Source organism: Cyanistes caeruleus, chromosome 3 (genome assembly GCF_971803275.1).
Source record: "Cyanistes caeruleus chromosome 3, bCyaCae1.hap1.1, whole genome shotgun sequence".
Taxonomy (NCBI): domain Eukaryota; kingdom Metazoa; phylum Chordata; class Aves; order Passeriformes; family Paridae; genus Cyanistes; species Cyanistes caeruleus.
The window spans coordinates 84,942,781-84,961,850 of record NC_141703.1 but is presented as its reverse complement, the minus strand read 5'-3'; the positions used below and the strand labels follow the sequence as shown (position 1 = coordinate 84,961,850).

At 44.1% G+C, this 19,070-nt stretch overlaps 1 protein-coding gene across 7 annotated transcripts in view; it reads left to right on the top strand.

Moving 5' to 3' along the window:
• Positions 1 to 19,070, top strand: part of USP35 (ubiquitin specific peptidase 35) — a 41,407-nt gene that overhangs the window by 15,191 nt on the left and 7,146 nt on the right. For 2 of the 7 annotated variants that reach the window (XM_086882320.1, XM_023921872.2), the window contains exons 2-6: positions 9,329 to 10,025; positions 11,163 to 11,298; positions 15,114 to 15,243; positions 16,621 to 16,722; positions 18,561 to 18,719. In XM_086882320.1, the coding sequence (XP_086738446.1) occupies positions 9,344 to 10,025; positions 11,163 to 11,298; positions 15,114 to 15,243; positions 16,621 to 16,722; positions 18,561 to 18,719 (1,209 nt within the window). In that variant the 5' untranslated portion in view covers positions 9,329 to 9,343. Of the gene's footprint in view, positions 1 to 8; positions 168 to 290; positions 433 to 2,099; positions 2,154 to 8,885; positions 8,939 to 8,958; positions 9,001 to 9,328; positions 10,026 to 11,162; positions 11,299 to 15,113; positions 15,244 to 16,620; positions 16,723 to 18,560; positions 18,720 to 19,070 lie in introns of those variants that run through there. The other 5 variants (XM_086882319.1, XM_023921864.2, XM_086882321.1 and 2 more) reach the window with 5 other exon arrangements.

Sequence of the window (19,070 nt, the reverse complement as noted above, 5' to 3'; positions counted from 1 at the left end):
GAGGGAGGCGGAGGAAGCGGGGGGGCGCGGCGCTCCCGGCACGGCCCGGCACGGCTCGGCCCGGCCCGCTGGGAGATGTAGTTTCCCCGTCGCCCTCGGCCCTGCCCAGTACTGCCCCGGGACTGCGGCTCGCAGCCGGCCAGGCTGCATCCCGGCCCCGGCCGGAGGTAACGCGGGGCGGGCGGAAGGGAAAGGGGTGCAGGATCCGGGCGGTCAGGGGTTAGGGTGATCGCAGGAGGCGGGGGTCGAATGCCGGGGAGGTGGTGCAGTAGCGGAGGTCTGGGCTCGGGATGTTGGAGGGAAGCTCAGGGGAAGGGATGCAGGAGGAGTCGGGGAAAGAGGTGCGTGAGGGATGCAGGAGGGATGCTCGGCGTGAGAGATGCAGGAGGAACGCTCGGAGTGAGGGATGCAGGAGGGGTACTCCGGTGCGAGGTAAGGGAGATGTGCTTGCGGTGAGGGATTCAGGAGGAATATTCGGGGTGAAAAGTGTAGGAGGGGTGCTCAGGGGAAGGGGTGCAGATGGAGTAGTTGGGAAAAGGAGTCCTGGATGGATGCTCTGAGTGAGAGATGCAGAAGTGCTCTGGGTAAGAGGTACAGGAGGAGTGCTCGGGGTGATGAATGCTCTGGGTGAGGCATTCAGGAGGAATACTCAGTGAGAAGGGTATAGGAAGGGTACTCAGGGGAAGAGATGAAGGAGCAGTATTCAGGGAAAGGGATGTATGGAATGAGGGATACTCTGGGCGAGGGATGCAGGTAGGCTGATCAAGGGAAGTGGTGCAGGAGGGGTGCTGGTGGAAGGTGTTGCAGGAGGAATGCTCAAAGGCAAGAATGATTGGCAGTTGGGATGCAGGAAGGAGCTGGAAGTAAGGGCTCTTTGAGGGTCAGGATAGAGTTGGTGTTCTCAGGAACTGGGATGCTCTGAGGGAGGGATGCTCAGGATAAGGGTAGGGGTACTTGGGAGGGATATTGAGAGGGATGTTCTGGGGTTGGAATGTAGCAGAGGTCTTGGAGTGAGGTATGCAGGAGAGATGGTTGGAGTGAGAACTGCTCAAAAGGCTGAGATGCAGGAAGGATGCTCAAGAGAGGAATGCTTATAGGGAGGAGTTTGGGAGAAAGGCCCAGGTTTTGGGATTCCCAGAGAGATGCTTGGACAGAGGGATGCTCTGTGGTCAGGGTGCAGAAGGGAATGGTGGAGGATGTGTGCTTGACCATTCGGCTTTTTGGGAATCAGGCTATAGGTGAATGCTTGGAGGGAGAAATACAGGAGCAACATTGGAAAATGGGGGTTTGTGCATTCCCTCAGTGTCTGCAGGGCCGTGCAAACCTGTTTATAAGGCAGCATCTTGTTATTACAAACTGTCCGAGACAGATTCAGGTTTTCCCCAGGGAAGCTGGCTTGGGGAGAGACATCTAGGGATGTTCCCATCCCAAAGGGATCCAAAGACTCTAGAAGTGAAGGACAAATACAGATTAGCTGAAATACAATCCAATTTCATGTTAGATCTGCCTTTGCTTGGACTTTTCAGGTGTTACTGAAGAATAAAAGCAGATGTTGAAATATTTGCACTGCTGTGAGGTTTTCACAGCACTTTGGGAGCTCAACTGTGCTCTGCTGCATCTAGTGGCAGGGAAATTTCAATAGCGTGCCCTACCTAGACTGAAAGGATGCAACTGAGCTTTACCTGAGGAGGGGTCTAAAAATGCTTTGGGCACCTTTGTGATGGAGTTCATAAAGTTTGCCATGGTCTCACTTGGAATTCCTGCTCTCTGAATTGGCTGATGCAAAGCCAAATATATTGGGAGCTGGAGGGAAACTGAGGTCTCAAATGGGAACCATACCCCATTTTTCCTTTCCTGAAGGCACCACCAAAAATTGGAGATCTGTCTCCAAACAGTGAAGCAGTGTCTGATGAATCCCAGGCAGCATTTTCAGTATCTGCCCTCAGTCTGGTATGCTTTGGTGAACAGGACTTGGTTTTTCCTTGGGTTATATCCAGGGTTTTAATTTCTGTACAGAGACAAAAGCAGACAGAAACCTGAAGAAAGAAGAGTGATTTTAATGCTATAAATACCTTCAGGAAAACAACCAGCTTTCCGGAGTAGATGTTTTTACAGTCTCCAGGAACAGTGATAGCAAGGACGTTGGCCTGAAGGTCAGTGCAGGGTCTGGGCACTTCTAGTATAAAGCCTTATGGAAGTAGGGTGTCACAGCCAAGGCTGAGAGCTCTAGCTAAGCAGGAAAGCAGAAGTCTTTTGGGGAAAGAAAAGGAAGATCTTTTCAACTGGAGGATGCGAGGAGGAAAACTGGGAAAAACTTACCTATTGCAGGCGGGACAGAGCTTTTGGGCATCCAATGCCAAATAAATTCAGAGAAATCAAAAGCACCTGGGGTGGGTTGTTTTTGTCTGGAGTTGGTGCTGGGCTCAGCCACAGAGTCATTGGCTTGTCACTGCTGGTCTGGTAGTTAGAGCAAGCCTTGCCTCATGTGCCTTTTTCTCCTGCTGGTTTTCAAGGGAGAGGAGAGCTTAATTTTTTATGTCTTGCTTTCTGTATCAGTACCAGGATAGTTGGTAATATGCTAGTGACGGTTTTGAGATGCTTTATTAGAAAAAGATACCAGATAGGTACTAGAGATGTGTGTATGTGGCTGTTGACTGAAGGGAAGGAATGGAGCTGGCAGGAGGAGTCTGGAGAAAGAAAGAATGAAATTCTAGAGCCTTGGACTTTATTTGGTAGTGCACGGATTGCTTTGATGTCCACCCTTAGCTTTTTTTTTAATTTGATGATTGTGTGCCTAACAGCAAAAAACAGAGCAAGAGAAGAAGCTAGGGGATCTGTGTGTACTAAAGGGATCAAAGAAGAAGCACTGGAGAAATAAGAGAGCAGGGTAGGGTAGGTAAGATAGATGGGTTGAGGTAGGGCAGCCTGCCCAGCACTGTCACTTGGAGAGGACTGATAGAATTGCATGAGGTGGTCAAACGTATTTATGTTTTAGAGGAAAAAAGAACAATGAAATACATGGTACTGCAGAAAAAAGGAAAAGGGTCTGCAGTAGTCTGTGGATCTAAAGTATCAACAAATTTTAAAGAAAGTAGGGACTACTATATGATAAATTTAGGCTGATTGCAAATATCTGTCTTCTGGTTGGTTACTTTTTTGAGTTGTCTAAAAGAGTGTGGCCACAAGAGAGGAACTCCTTGTTCCCAAGGTGGAGCTCCTGATGTACAGCAAAGCCGTGCAAAATGCCAGCAGTCCAGCTGGGTGACAATGCTTTAAATAAACCTTCACTCTCTGGAGAGAGCAGAAAGCTACAGAGCTTTCTGGAGAGAACTGAAAGCTACTGTCCTGTAGAGCATAGGGACAGCCTCCTGCTCTGAATCTGCTACTTCCTGTGGTGCAGGGCAATGTCCTGCTCCAGTTCTGCTGCCTGTGGTGAAGGACAATCTCCATCAGTGCTGTACTAAAGGCAGTTCTGATTCTGAGGATAGAAAAGCATGAAGAGCCTCGTCAGCCAAAAGTAATTAACTCTAGTGAGTAGGAGACACACAACACGAGTCCAATCTGCTACTGGAAAACAGTCTGGGACAGGAAGCAAGGAATATGTGATCTCCTTGAAATGAGAAGGTGAATTTAAAAAAAGCAGATTATAATCACATGCAAAAAAATTCAGCCAGGCTTCTGTGCTGGCAATTTTTTCCCTGTTATGACTGCAAATGGGTAGAGTCTCACTTCTCTTTCTAAAGGGCTATTTAATGTGATTTTTCTGCAGTTATTAGCTCTGATTTTCTGCTTAGATCTCATAAAAATTTACCTGGTGTTCTGCTATGCCACAGCACTTTATGGGGTTCAACTCAGCAGCTGAAAGCAAAGTACAGTGGAGCATTGCCATTGATGTATTTGCAGGTCTGGAGAGGTTTGGCTGCTGGCTCTGTCACAACCTACTCCATCTCCTTGAGCAAATGCTATGACTGAGATAGTTTTTAAGGTCCCTTCCAACCATTCTATGATTCTATGGTCTTGATGTGCCTCAGTTTTCATATTGCTACAACAACATGAGTATCTATTAGATGTGGTAATGGTGTGCAGGCTGTGGTTTTCCCCTTCTTAGCTGGCTGAACAGAGATGTACTTTCAACCAAAAAAAATCCTCTTCGCCTATGAATTCATTGGACATTTGTTCCCTGCAAAAAAAAAAAGTCATTAGAACACAATTATTTTGACATTTCTGGAAAACAGACCCACAGAGGTGACAGCAGGGCTGGTCCTTGTAAGAAGTTGTATACCAAGTGGTATCATGGTAAATTTTGTAGAAATTTTAGAGAATAGGGTATTTTTTCTGCTCTAGGAAGGCACTATGTGAGCTCCCTTTTATCCTGCAGCAGCTCAGCATGCTGCAGGATTGAGCCCTAATTGCCTGGCTGCCTGGAGCATGCAGCAGGAATAGCAATAATGTCTTGGCTGACATAAAAGAAACTATTTTGGCAGGAGTTAAGGACAATAAAAGGTGAGTCTCATTTCGGTACTTCCAGACCTCCAGGGAGTTCAGGGAAATAGATATTTTTCTTTTTAAGTCAGAAGAAAACCACTTTATGTATCACTCTATATTTGGATGGTGGGAATTATTTTTCCTTCTTTAGTGGTATTTATCAAAGTCTCTATGATGCCATTGTAGGAAATGTGGTGAATTTATTACTAAGGTTCCCTAAAGGTAAGGTACATCTTGCATCTATGTTTTCAGAGCTTTGTTAAGAGCTAGGGTGGGGGAACTGGTACTATATTCAGCAAGAAGTACTGAGGAGACTTTACTGGAAATCTGCTGCTGGCAGGGCTAACGTAATGAATTGATTTAAAAGTAATTGGATAGATTTCAATTGAAATGGATTCCAATTAAAGAAAAAGAATAGGCAGAAGAGAACTATAAGTACAGCTTGAAACAGTACAGAGTATGAAGACTAGACCCAGGCAAAGTCAAAGGTGATTTTTCATCCTGAGGTTGGGTTTTGGGGTTTGTTTTTGCGGTTTACCCATTTTGGAGAGTGACACTAAGCTGACCAATGCTGCTTTTTGCTTAAATTCCTTTTCCCTCTCTGGTTTCTAGAACATGCTTGGGTGCCTGTCCTATCAGGGACCCATCTTGTGTTCAGCAAGCATCTTTGATGTCTGTAAGGCTTTTGAGATTATGCCCTGAACCATTCTTGTATCAAAGACAGATATATGGACTGCTAATTGGGTAGGAAGCAGACTGGAACTATCCTAGGATCTTTCCTTTTTAATATTTTTTATAAATGACATGGAGGAGGAAATGACAGGGCCAGGAGGATACATACAGGAGGGCCAGGACATGCTGTGGCTGACATGAACCTCATGGAATTCAACAAGGACAAATGCAAAGTATTTTGAAATGGATTCAACTGGGATGGACTAACCCCTTGAACTGTTGAAGGCTTGGGACTGACTGTCTGGGGACTCACTGGGGAGCAGTTCCCCAGTGCCTACAAGGAGGTTATTCAGGAGATGAATCCAGGCTTTTTGCAGGAGTACAAGGCAGGTGAATAAGAAAAAACAGACATAAACTTAAACAAGAGCTTCCAATTGCAAATAGGGAAACCCTTCCCACTATGAGCCAATTAGAACAGGAGCTGGTTGCCCAGGGTTGTTGTATGATTTCCATCCTGGAATATTTTCTAGACCTTCATGGATAAAACCCTGAGCAGCTGGGGTTGATTTTGGCTGTGGATAGGGTTTGGGCTAGAGACCTCCCAAGGTTCTTTTTCTCCTCATTCTGTGATTTTGCCCGTATTGTTCCTGCCAGTCATTCACTGGGGTAGCAGAACAGTTTTGCCATTTCATGAAATTTTTTCTTTTTCTCTGTAAAGCTCCTATTGTGTACTCTCTGTTTTATGTGAGCTACAAAACAGATGGGAACCTCAATGTGACTCTTCAGTTTAATAATTAACTCTTTGACCTTCTACTTCATTCTTGTGTGCTCCAGGAACTTGGTTCTGTTCACATGCAGAAATGAGCCAATTTTCTCAGCTCTTCAGTTTTGATGCTGGTGAGGAAGAAGTACAGAAAGGTTGTTCTACTTCAGGAACCCTCATTATAGAAGCCTGTCTGATTATTTAGTCTCTTTATTTCAGTATTAAACAGAGGAGAACCAGGGACCAGATCTCCAAGGCAGCATTCAGCTGCCTGACAATGAACTGTCCTTCCCTCTCCTACAGTTCCCTGGGTTATTTATGACACACTTCCAATTTCTACAACAAATGAGACTGTGATCTTACAGACAACACTCCAAATCACTTTACTCCTCCACTGCAAAGCTGATTCACTTTCCAGGGATGTCTTGGGAGAGGGGGGGGGGAAGTTAATATCAGATGCTTAAGCTAATATTGTTCTGAAAGCATCTAGAGTTGTGCTTGTCTTGAATTAGCCATCTTAATTCCTAGCCTTTGACATGTGTAAGATCTTTTAGTGTAGAATGCATTTTCTAGTGTATTTTTAAGACTATAATATTATTACTGCATATTACAAAGCCACTTAAATATTGCTTTAATGTAGTGCTAAGATTATAGTATATGGCCTGGCTAGCATTCTTCATCCTGGCCTTGTCTGGCCACACCCAGGGAGCAGTTTGGTCTACCCTGGTACCAGCAGAAGCATGGGCTTGTTTGTCCTCTCTCGCTGACACCAGGTTCGTTGGAGAGGTGCAGGTGGGACTGTATTACCTAAAGGCCAGCCTTGTCCTGTAAAGCCCTTCATTGGTGAGGAGAGCATGGACCCTTCATCACAAGGTCACCTCAGGTGGTTCTCCCTGTGTGTCTTCAAGGTCTTAATGTCCATATAAGTCACTATGATGTTTCCTGCTGAGGCAGATGGTTCTTTGGGACTTGTTTGCCTATTGAATGTGAAGGGAGTTTGTTTCAGCTTTGTCCTGCTAGACAGTGTCAGATGCAACCCAGTTGCACTCCAGGCAGCAACATTGAGGAAGCCCATCCTCCTGTCCCTTTCTGTGATCAGCCTGAGGAAGAACCAAGTCATTTTAGGAGATGCAAGTTTATCTCAAAATTCAGATGAAATTGGGCTCTTTGCATCAAAAATTTGGGTGAAATTTGGCAATACTAGAGTAGCTAAAAGCATGATCATAGTGGGGGCAGTAGTGGGCAGCCATTACATCCGAGAGGGACAGCGAGAGCACCCAACACCACGTACACTAGGGGACTGTGGTGATTTATGGGGTTAGACCTAAAAGAAATGTGGCTATTATTTGGCCATCCTGCCTGTGTGGTATTTCCAAATCACTGTGCCAGACTCAGCACGGATTGCTTCAGGGAAGTAATAGTGAGACATAACCAGTGAGAACTGTAGATCCTTCTATCTCCTCCTGGCCCCTTATCTATGTGCCAGATGACCAGGGTGTCTGGGCTCAGGCTTCTGCAGAGAGAGATGAAAGGGGTACCAGCCTGACTGCAGGTGTGTGTCAGTTTTTGTCTGGCCAAGACAACCACTGAACTACAGCAAGGACAAATGCTCCTCCTGATTTTGGACTGTCTGCAAGCCCCATCTGCTCTCCACGTTAACTTTTAACCTTTGCTGATACTGTGGTACTTTCTGTTTGAGGTGAAAAGACATCTGTGGGATTTTGTCTTCTATTTTGTCCCCGTTTGCCACTGGTTTAATGCAGGCTGGTCCCTCAGGAGTCCTGTTTATATATTCTATCCTGGGAAAACAGTGTGATGGAGAGCATTAGCTTTGCCATAGCTTGTTGCAGGGAAGGCAGCAGTAATGCTTGATGGGGAAAAATAAATCCAGCATGTGAGCGGAGGAATGTATGAGTCAGCAGACAGGGGCCAGAAAAGGCAAGGTGGTTCTTGGAGAGGCATTGATTGCAATGTAGTCTGCAGTCATGGCTGGATGGGAGGTGGCTATATACATGTATATATATTTATTAATAATGGTTTTTTTTTTTCATCCTGTGAGACTGTGGGGAAGCAATGATGGGAAGAGGTGATATCTGGTGAAGTGGGAAGGCTTTCCAGCCAAGCAGGTGTGAGTCAGAGCTTGATGTTTGTGTCTGGCATGGTTCTACTTCTTCACCCTCAAGCAGCTGTCAACCAGGCAAAAAGATATTCTCAGGCTTACTCCAGGGATGGCATGGTCCATGGATGGCATCTGCTGAGGTCTCTTCTGGATGTCATCTGTGAAAACCATACTTGGGGTACATGTCATCTGCATTTATATTCTTTGTAGCTCTGTCCACTTGAAAAACTCCAGATGCTTCCCAAGTGCTAATGAAGGATCTTTTAACCAGCCCCACTAGGAATTGGTGCATGTTGTTCTCATTTCACAGATTAGGGAGCTGAGGAACAGAAAGGTGGGGATTATTATTCTGGTCAGATACATGAGTGTGGCTCGTTTTAGGCCATAGGCAGAAAGGGACCTTCTCCAAACATCTATTTGTGGAGTGCATTGCACTGGGGGGACTTGCTGGGGATGAGTCTTTCTAGTCTCTGTAATACATTACAAGAAATCCTGACTGTCTAATTTTATCACTCTATAATGTGGATTTTTTGTTTGTTTGGGGTTCTTTGGGGTTTTTTTGTGCTGTAGTGTATTTTAACACCTGATTATAAATGTTATTCTGAGCTTTTCCTTGGGAATTACTTGTTTTTTTAAAAAAACTCTTCTCTAATGCTTTATTGCTGGTGAATTCAGGCTGTGACAAATGGGGAACTTTGCCTGACTCTGCAGTTTCTCTCCCAGCTCGCTTTGGTCTCGCATACAAATGCGGCAGGTCCCTGGGGAGCAGCCAAGACTGCACCACTCGGATGGAGTGGCTGGCAGCACGGTGTAGATGTTAAACAAACACCCCTGACATTGCACAGAGAGGCTGCAATCCCACCTCTGCTTCCCTGGGCTTTTTCTCTCCTTCCTTGAATGTGAGTACAATCATTGGGACCATCTTTGCCTCTTGAGGACACCTGAGCCAGCAGACACCAGAGTAAGACCTTGGCTCCCTTAATTCCCCACTTGTCCCTTCTGTGGGTCTGTAGTTGGTTGTTTGCAAGACAGAAATGCTCAAATGTGTGATTAATCGGAAGAAGTTCAGTATCTTTGTGTATTCATTTGGTTTTGGGGGACTTTAGTCTCAATCAAACATCACTGGAGTGGAAACTTTTCTGAATACTACATGAAAAGGCCACAAGAATTATCCTCTTCAGAGTGGTTCCAGAGAGCTCTGCTTATGTGACCTCCCTTGCCCCAACCTGGGCTTAAAAGCTCAGCAGACCCTCCTTGAACTAACCTGCTGCTTTGTCCCTCTCTTTTAGGAGCAAGGAGCAGAGATGGATAAGATACTGGAAGCTGTGGTGATGTCCTCTTACCCCAACAATGTGAAGCAAGGTCTTGTGAGGCGCGTTATCGAGGCAGCAAAGCAGCCCATGGACAGTGAGCAGTGCTGGTCCATGCTGGAGCTGTCCACCAAGCTTTATCTCACTGGGGACACCAAGTATAAAAGAGAGATTGGGAAAGAGGTTTTGGAGGTCTATGGCCATTATCACCCAGAGGAATTTGAGGAATTCTTCAATGTCCGCTTCCTGCTGAGTCTCCTCCAGGAAGGCTATGGACCTCTGGGAAAGAGAAGCCATTATGTACTTGATTATATCCAGTTAGGACTGCAGTTTGTCCTGGAAAGCCCATCAGCAAACAACATCTTCAGCTTACTGAGGATTGAGGTGCTCCGGAAAGTCTGCGAGAGGCCCAGCCCCAAGCAGTGTGCGAAGATCAGCAAACTCTTAATGCAGCATCCTCAGTGCATTCCCACGGGAAAACACCAGCTCTTGTTCTGTCAGCAGCTGATCCGGTGCATCGGGCAGTTCCAGTGCGTCTCTGAGGGGGAAGAGGAGATCATGGAGTTTTTGGAGCAGGTGAACAAAGTGAGTGGTCTGCTGCAGAGGATCTGGAGGACTCAGACCTCAGCCATCCTGCCCTCTTTGAAAGAATTGTTCACCATAATTTCTTCAACAGGTAATTTAAATATAATAATTTAAAAAACACTGGGAATGTAAACATTGGCTCTCATGAAGGCAAACTCAATTAGTTTGACATCTTGCAGGGTTTTCATCCACTACAGAAATGCAGCCACAGGTGAAATATAATAGACAAGCACCTCTAAAAGTTACTGGGGCTCTGAGCTGGGAAAACCAGAGAGAGTCTGCAGACAGAAGCTGTTAACAGGATCGAAGCATTTGCAGCACAAGTTTGTGTTCAGCACTTTCCAGCATTAGCTGGGCTTAAGGGAAAACATTTTATCTGCGGCTCCTTGGAGTGGAACTTGAGAGCTTTTAGAAATGCTGCTCTCTTATGGCTGACTTGGTGGTGCTCTGCAGCCTGTTCCCTGCCAGAGAATAGGGATAAAGCTAAGCAGTTATTTCTCACTGACCTAGAGGTATGAAGCCCTACTGACTGTCTGAAGGGTGGTTGCCTCTTAAAGTGAGACAGACAATATTTATCCAAATTCTGGTGCCTTTAGGTTATTGTGGAGGGTTTAAGACAGTTTTTGGAGGTACCAGTGCCATGAAAGGCTGGTGAGCTCCTGCTTTAGCTATTCCTAAGACCACAGGAAATGGCTTTTTCAGTATGATATCTTCATCCATTGGAAGGAGGCCCATTTCCAGGCAGGCAAAATTGCAGTTGCATCTTTTTGCAATTATTTGCAGTATTTAGTAAAAAGAGAGCAAACAGAGGAAAAATACCTGAGTTGGGCCAAACACATGCTTGTGATCTCTTCCTCCCTTGGGGCTACATATGGCTTCAGGGAACAGGCATCTGCTAAGATCCAGCTTCATTATGTGCTGCACTGGGATTTGAGGAATTATCTTCCTAGCACAGCTAACGGTGGACTCTACACTGCTCATTGGCAACAGCTCAATATCTGCTCCATATGTGTGGATTGGCTCTTGGGGATGTGGTTTAGTGGTGGACTTGGCAGTGCTGGGTTAAGGGTTGGACTTGATCTTAGAAAGCTTTTCTAACCTAAACAATTCTATGATTCTATTTTTGTGGGCAGAAATTATTTGGTTTTTAGGACAAGAAATGACCTAGTGTGCCCGGTTTTCCTGTCAGCTAACATCTTCATTACTGGGGGCCATCCCTGTCTTGCAGAGGAACAGGAAGCTCCCTCCAATGCCTTGGCCAGTGTGGTTCAGTTTGTCCCTCTGGAGCTCATGGATGGCGTCATAAGAAACCTCACCAATGATGACAGCATCACTGATGTGCAAATGATGATGGCCATTGGCAGGTAGGAGAGGCTGTGTGAGTGAAAGCTTTAGCTCAGTTTGGAGAAATGCTCTGTGTGGTTTTATCTCAAGCAGCTTGGCTGGTGTTGCCTGGTGAGGAGTGTGTAGGGAAAAAGAAAACTTCTGTATAATTTTTTCTATCCCTGAGGTTCCAGAGAACTAAAGAGTGGTTGTTGCTATGATTATGGATATTATTATATTTGTTTGGTTTAATTTAGTTTCTTAGAAATAAATTGTATTAAAGGATGTCCAATACAGGGTATCTTAAAGACGTCTGATGATTTTTTTTTTCCCTCTGAAGCTGTTGAGGGTTTTTTCTTCCCAGAAATCTTCTTTTCAGGATTTCCTGATGATCTTTGTCTCCCTTGAGAAGGACATCATCTTAAGCCATCAGTCACAGCTAAAGACTTATGTGAGGGGGATTTCCAGGTCCCACCTTGGCCCTTGTCAGGAGGAAGTGCTGCAGTTGGACAGGTAGAGTCAGTGGAGACCTTGTCAAAACATGATGAAGAGTAGAGGGTGAAATGCTACCTGATATATTCCAGACCTGGTCTTTGCAGCACCAGTGCCCTCTTTGGCATCACCACATCTTCTTTGCATCCTTATGTCCAAGTCCTACAGCATTTCTGTGCTCCAGTGCCTTGCTCTGCACTTACTCAGGCGTATCTTCAATGATCTTAAGGATATTTTCCAGCCTAAATTATTCCATGATTCTGTCTTTAACCCATGCTTTCCTTAGAGCTCTCCATTTAAACAGATGATATTCACATGCAGTGGTGTGTGCACTTAACACAAGTGACTTGATGTCACTGGAAGCATTTTTCTCCTCTTCTTGTTACAGGGAGGGATTTGTGTCTCCCTCCCAATAAGGTTACATGACAGAAACACGTTATTCCTGATGGGAAGTTTATACATGCTGAAAAGGGTTACTTCTCTTTTGCTTGCTGGGCAAGGTCATGCTTTTCCCAGAATCCAGAGTAACCCAAGACAAAAGATTAAGTTATTAGTTCAGTTCCTAACCCACTTCTCCATCTTTTTCCCCTTCTGGACACTTGCTGCTACAAGCTCCAGATGGTTAATCTTCTAAGAGTTCAAGTGTCTAAATACAGAGGTTGCCAAATCAATTGCATCATTGCTTAAAAATTGCTTAAAGCATTCTTTGTCATGAAGAAGGACAAATAAATATTAGTCAGAGCCTGCAAAATGTAATTAAGATAATTTAGGAGAAATGTTGGTGTTTTGGCAGCATGTTTATGGCAAGTGGGTCCCTCAAAAACAGTGTGACCACAGGCTGTTTGATGTGTGTGCTCCATGCCTAGAAAATCAAAGGAAAATGTACAAATTGAAGGATCTTTTAGCTTAGAATCCCTGACAAACTGCTTGCACGTAGAAGTGTCTTCTTCTGAAGTTTAGGTTTGGAAGTAGCAGGAAAAAAACTGGACTTAGGGTGGAGCTTCTGGTCAAGCATGTAAAGAACAAGTAGTGGTAAAAAAAAGCAAGGCTGTCACCTGCTGGCATAAGTGTACACCACAGTCTCTTTTACAGAGTTTGTCTATTTTTAGATAAACTCTATTATTGTGCATCTATGACGTAAGAGGTGTTCACAGATTTGGGTTGTGTTTTGTTTTGGTGGTTGTTTGGTTTTTTTTTGGTTTTTTTGTGTGTCTGTTTTGTTTTGTTTTGTTTTTTCCTGGGGATGTATCTATTCCAAAGAGCCCAGGTCCAGATGTAGGAAGCATCTGCTGTCACACAGCTGTGCAGGCACTTGCTATCTCTGGAGATCAGGGTCTGGGATTTTAAAAGTTTAGCATACCAAATCGATTACTCCTTTGTCAAATTAGGGTTATCACTACTAAAACATTTCTGGATTGTGCAATGTGAATTTAAAATATAATTTCTTCCCACTGTAGCAACATGGGCAGCACTGTAACTTAGCCACCAGTGCTGGCAAAGTATAGCTTCAAGCAACTAAGGTTATTTTATGCCTGTTTAAAGAAGCTAGGGAGAAAAAGGACCTTTGAATCTCTGGATCAATCTCCCTGCTTTATAGCTTTGACATTACAGACCCCTTTCATGAATGTGTAACTCTGCTTCTCAAAGCAGGACAATGCTCCCACTGCTGTTCTTTCACAGCTCTTCCACCACTGGGTTGCTTTAGTGGGTCAAATCTCTCTTCTGACAGCCAGTCTGTGTGTATTTCTGGCCATCTTACAGTTCATTTGATGTTATGCCAACAGAAATAGCTGAACTATCTGTTGCCTCCCTGGTGTTTATTCCTTCAATATGTGCAGGAAGAGCTGTCCCTTCCCATCTCTGCTTTCTCATGGCTGTGCTAAACAAGCCCAGTTATTTTAAGCTTTCCTTGCAGGAAGTGTTCTTCATTTCCCCTGCCACCTGAACATGTTTCTTCAACATGGTTCATTGGTCATGGGCACAGATGGTGGTGTTTGTGCACCATGTTCATCATGACAGCCTCACCACAGCCTCAGATGTCACTGTTTTGCTCTAGAGACCTTTCCTTCTGCACCACAGATGGTGCTGGTCTTTTCCATGGCTGCTGTTACACTGGGAACTGGTAGTCACCTGGTATCTGCCTGGTTGTCTTCAAGCAGATGAGTTACTGGAGCCTCCGCTCCTGGTGGCTTCCATGCCTTTTGAATCAATACATTTCCTTCCAGTTCTACATTTCTAATCCTCAGGGTCTTCCTTGTGACTCCTTGATCTTGTGTTGATGATGCTTGACAGCTGTGCATCTTCACATACAGTGATCGCATGGCTTTCCTTGTTCTCCTCTGGTGCAAATGTCTGTGCAAGCTTCTCTGGCATTTGCTTTATCCTCCAACTTGGTTTGACTTTTATTATTTTTCAACATCCCAACATGTTCTGCTTTTAAAGATTTTTTTACTGACTAGACTTCAATTTTCCCAGTTCCTTGTAGACTTCACTAATTCCTGCTCTTTGCCTTGTGGCTGTTAGTTATCTGTCTTCCCTTCTTTTGATTTTGCATGAGATACAGATTGATAAGCAACAGGATCTGACTGGGTAAAATAGCTGGACTATGGTGTAACCTGAAGGTCTGGGGTATCTTCAAATCAAAGGTACTGAAATGGTCAGCAAAGTTTGATACTCGGAGATCCCAAGTCTTATTTACTTCCTGGCTGTTTAACATGAAATTTAAACAGAACCAATGTGTCTTCACTTAGTCTTAGGTTATTGTTTTATGAGAAACTTCTGTAAAGCACTTATTTCTTGCAGAAACATGGCAACACAGTGGTTGAGTGACTGGAAATTAATTTTTTTACTTGTGACATTCAGGAATAATTGGCTTCTATTAGTTTTCACATGGCATTTTTAAAATATGTTCTTGGAAATCAATGTTTCCCACACAGAGAACTAAAATATGTGAATCTGAGTGGTTTTTTCTTACCAGTAAAAATGCAGAGATTAAACTAGTATCGTTTGTTTTCTAACGGTGACAATGTGGACACCTCGATCAAACCCTCACATGAGTAGTATATAGAGCACTACACCAGTTTTAAAAACTTGAACTTGACTAGACCGAAGTTTGTGGAAGAAAATCCTCACTTTACTTGATGGATGTGGGCTTGATCCTCTGATGAACCACAGCATTATGGTGACATTGGGGTATTTCTGCTTCAGGCTCTGCTGTGCTTTGAATAACATGTGAAATGCCCTGTGAAGAGCCTGTCTCATCCCAGTGACTGGTCACTAGTTTGGAGGAGGTTTGACCCAGAGTGGAGCTTGACTTTTATAAGACATGTGTTAAACTTATTTAAGAGTTTGTGTTTCATTTCAGGATGATTGACTGGGTGTCCTGGCCCCTGGGAAAGAACATAGACAAGTGGATAATTGCTCTGCTGAAGGGTTTGGCTGCAGTGAAAAAGTTCAGCATCTTGATTGAAGTCACTCTTTCAAAAATAGAAAAGGTCAGTTGGCTCTTTCAAATGTGAATGTGAACCACAGAAATACCATCTTGTACCTGAAATATCACCTTGCCTTTCAAATGACAAGATGAGATACATAGAGAAAAAAAGAGTTTGCTGTCCCAAGGGATACTGATATTGCAGCTAGGAGTGATGTTCAACCTGGGATTCTGTAGGCTGTGGTCTGCAGAGGTACAGATATCTTAAAAATTATGAAATAAAGTAGCCAAGAATTTTCAAACCAGTTGAACACTCTCCTTCCCGAACTATGAAGCTCTTGTAAAACTTGCTTTTGGGAATGTGACATGCTCTCCTTTGACCGTGCCTGGGTCATTGCTGGCTGGCACAGGCAAAGTACATATCAGTGAGCATATTAATAGTCTACAGAGTCACAGGTCAGTTTTAAAGCCTGTGCCCTGGCTTAGTTCTTTTATTAGTGTGGATAAAGCCCTCGCTGCTGTTGTCATTACCTGTTTCAGCAGTGAGTACTTGCTATCTCAGAAAACTGTGATCAAGCACTGAAACTGGTCACTATTTCAGAACTTTTTCCATTCTGTGGTCCTACTCTGCCCTCCTTCGAATGATGGGGATAAAACCTGGCTGAGCTGCCAGAAGAAGTCACAGTAGAAACTACTAAGACAGTGTTCTTAGGGACATGGTTTAATGGTGGACTTGGCACTGCTGGGTTAACAGTTGGGCTCAATGATTTTAGAGGTATTTTCTCACCTAAATGATACTGTCATTCTATAATTATCAGTAATAGAACATTATCAATAACTGCATTTGTGATCCCTCAAGTGCATTGAGCAGTGGGACAGTAGCCAAGCATCTTTGGCTTTTCTTTCTTTCCTTTAATTTTTAATGCATAGGAAAGGGGCACAGCCATAAAATAACATGTGATTTTTGGAAACCCCTCAAAAGTACTATCTGACAGCAGTAGAGGATATACAGGTATTTTTTGTAAAATAGAATAAATATCATTATGTAGCCTCTGAAAAAGATGCTTGCTTTTTATATCTTTGTCTGAAAGGTTAGTGATAAAGTTCCAAATACCTGAATGAATTAAGAGGCACATTCTAGAAAATCTAGCATTCTGCTGAGCTTGCATGGCTTCTTTGTGAGGAGATATGGAGATACAGCACAGGCATTACACAAGCCTGAAAGGGTGAGGATAAAGCACACAGTATTTTTAAGAGTGCCCTGAGCCAATACTCTGGGCAGGAGATGACCCTGGAGACCTAGTTACAGGCTGCTAACTACCAGCATAGAGTAGGAAGAGACCGGCAGCCATGGTAGATGCCCAGTGCCTCTGTTTCCTGCTGTTCCCTTCTGCTGGTTGCCATCCTGCCATTTCACTTGCTTTTTTTTCTCCTCCACCAGGTCTTCTCCAAGCTGCTGTACCCGATTGTGAGGGAGGGAGCTTTGTCTGTCCTGCAGTACATGCTGCTGAGCTTCCAGCACTCCCACGAGGCATTTCACTTGGTAAGGCTGTGTCTGGCACTTGGATGTTACTGAGCGTAACCCTGCTGTGGGGCAGCAGGGATAGTGGGGGGCCTAAGGTGTGGCAGATGTTGCCACTCTGGCTTTGGAGTGCGTTTGGGGGATCCTTTGCACTGAGAACATCTCAAAGTGCTCTCCCTGTGGAGGGCAGGGAATATGTTATTAAACAGCCCTTGCTTTTCCTAAGCGGGTGCCTCACTGTCTGTTGGACTCAGTGGGCCCCATTCCACATGTGGCTTTAAATTGTCACCAACATGTGGCACCCATTTCTTTAAGTGGTGGGTCATCTTCGAAAGGTTTGTACAGCATCAATGCAGCAAGACCAGAAGATTGGATCAGAACACTTCACTACACAAATTCTCTGTTAAAAGCAAAAAACAACTTATGGCAACATTTGAATATTCCCTTTTAATTTCCACAGTGATATTTTATAGTTTGTTTTGCTGTTGGCACTAAGGCACAGCTCTGCTTCCTGCTGGTGTTGTCTCTGGAATGCTGAATTTAAAAAGTAAGGCAGAAGGCAAAAGCATGCTTGTAGTGATTGTACTGATAAAAGCAGTGATGAAAAATTACTCCTATTAATGTTTGATTTTGTACTTTCTCATTAAAGCCCTCATATCTGGCTTTTCACCTAAAGTTCACAGAATAAACAGATAAGGCTAGGAAAAAACAAAGCTAGCCAACATTTTCAGCTGATGCTTTTTCCTTTCTCAGCTGGAGATACTTTGAAGGAACCTGAATTTCTTGAGAAACTCTTTGGTTTCTAAAAATATTCATTCCAATGTGTTGTCGTCAGCTGGGCATCAAATTTTCAAACACTCCAAAAGCTGTGAGTTGTTCTTGGCTTGAAGTTTCCATCTGTAGCCCATAAGCATAAATTTTCTCCTTTATTAAAAAAAATATTGAAAATCCAACAGGGCCAAACTGTGTCTTTTTGTGTTTGCCCTGGCACTTTGGAAGGGTTTTGAGAAATGTTCCCATCACAGCTTGGCAAAATTCTGATGTATAAAAAGGTGCTGCAATTGATTTGCTTCCCCCAACAGCCTTTCCTGTTGGAAGGGAAAAAAAATCTCAATATTATGTAGGGAAAGAAAAAGAGGAGAGGAAGAGAGGACCAGGAAATGGCTGGACTGGGGTCCTGATACTTTACTCCAGCATTGCGCTGTGCTAAAAATAACTTAAAATATAAATATGAAAAAGGTTATGTAAGTGCCTGGGTCACTCTAGCACATCTGCAGGGTTGGAAATAGGTTATTAATTCTGTGTGCAGCTGCAGGGTCAGCAGAGGGTGCCCGTGAGCAATGGATCATTTGCATTTGCATCTGCATCTGCTTGTGCATTTTTTACATTTTTGAAATGAAAGCAAAGTAAAGAATGTGCTGTTTGTATGCCTGTTGCCATCCATCCAACCATACCAATTCCAGTTCAGTATATTCTGTATAAAATAACACCAGACCACAGCAGCCAACATACCTTTTAGGCTAATCCCCTCTACCTTGCAGGTTTGAATCCCTGCACTTGGCAGTCAGCATTTCCTTTCCACTGTGGATGTGGGATTTAGGGGAGACTAAAGAATGGCAATTGCAGCTCAGCAAAGCAGTAGCACAAACCTGCAGGTGTCATGCAACACAAAATACTCTAGGGTTGCCAAAATCAACAAGAGAGTTGCTGTTGAGTTCAAAGGGTGAAGGATGAAGTCTAGAATGGCACTGAACTCCTGCTCAGTCTTTTCTGCCTGCAGGTGAATTTCATTCCCATAAATGTATTAAAATTATGTGAATAATGTGGAGTAATTTTTGTAGTGAATTTTTCTTTTCCAGCTACTTCCCCACATCCCCAGGCTGGTGGCTTCTTTGAAGAAGGAGGATTCCAATTCTGCAACCAGCTCCCTGGAGCAGCTGGCCGAGCTCATCCACTGCATGTTCTTCCGCTTCTCAGGATTCCCAGACCTCTATGAACCAGTCCTAGAAGCAGTTAAAGTAAGTCATGCTTTTCTCAGTCATTTTACTGCTTTCCACATGGAAATGGCATCTTTGTTGGTAGCCTGGAATAGAGGGACTGTCCCACTGGTAGGGATGTCCTGACCTCAACACCTCAGATGGTGGTAGAAGAAAGGGGATTAGAATTCTGAGTGTGAGCCCTGTGTAGGCAGGTTGAAGGAAGTTACTTCTCTAATGGTGGGCCTGCAGAAGCCCTGATAGTGCCTGTAGGTTTTAGCTATAATGTTATTCTCAATTGCCTCTAAAGGACTAATACAAACAGGTAAACTATTCCTTTCATGGAGGCAGGTTCACGTGAAGAACAGGAAATATGGGGCGTGTGAGCACCTC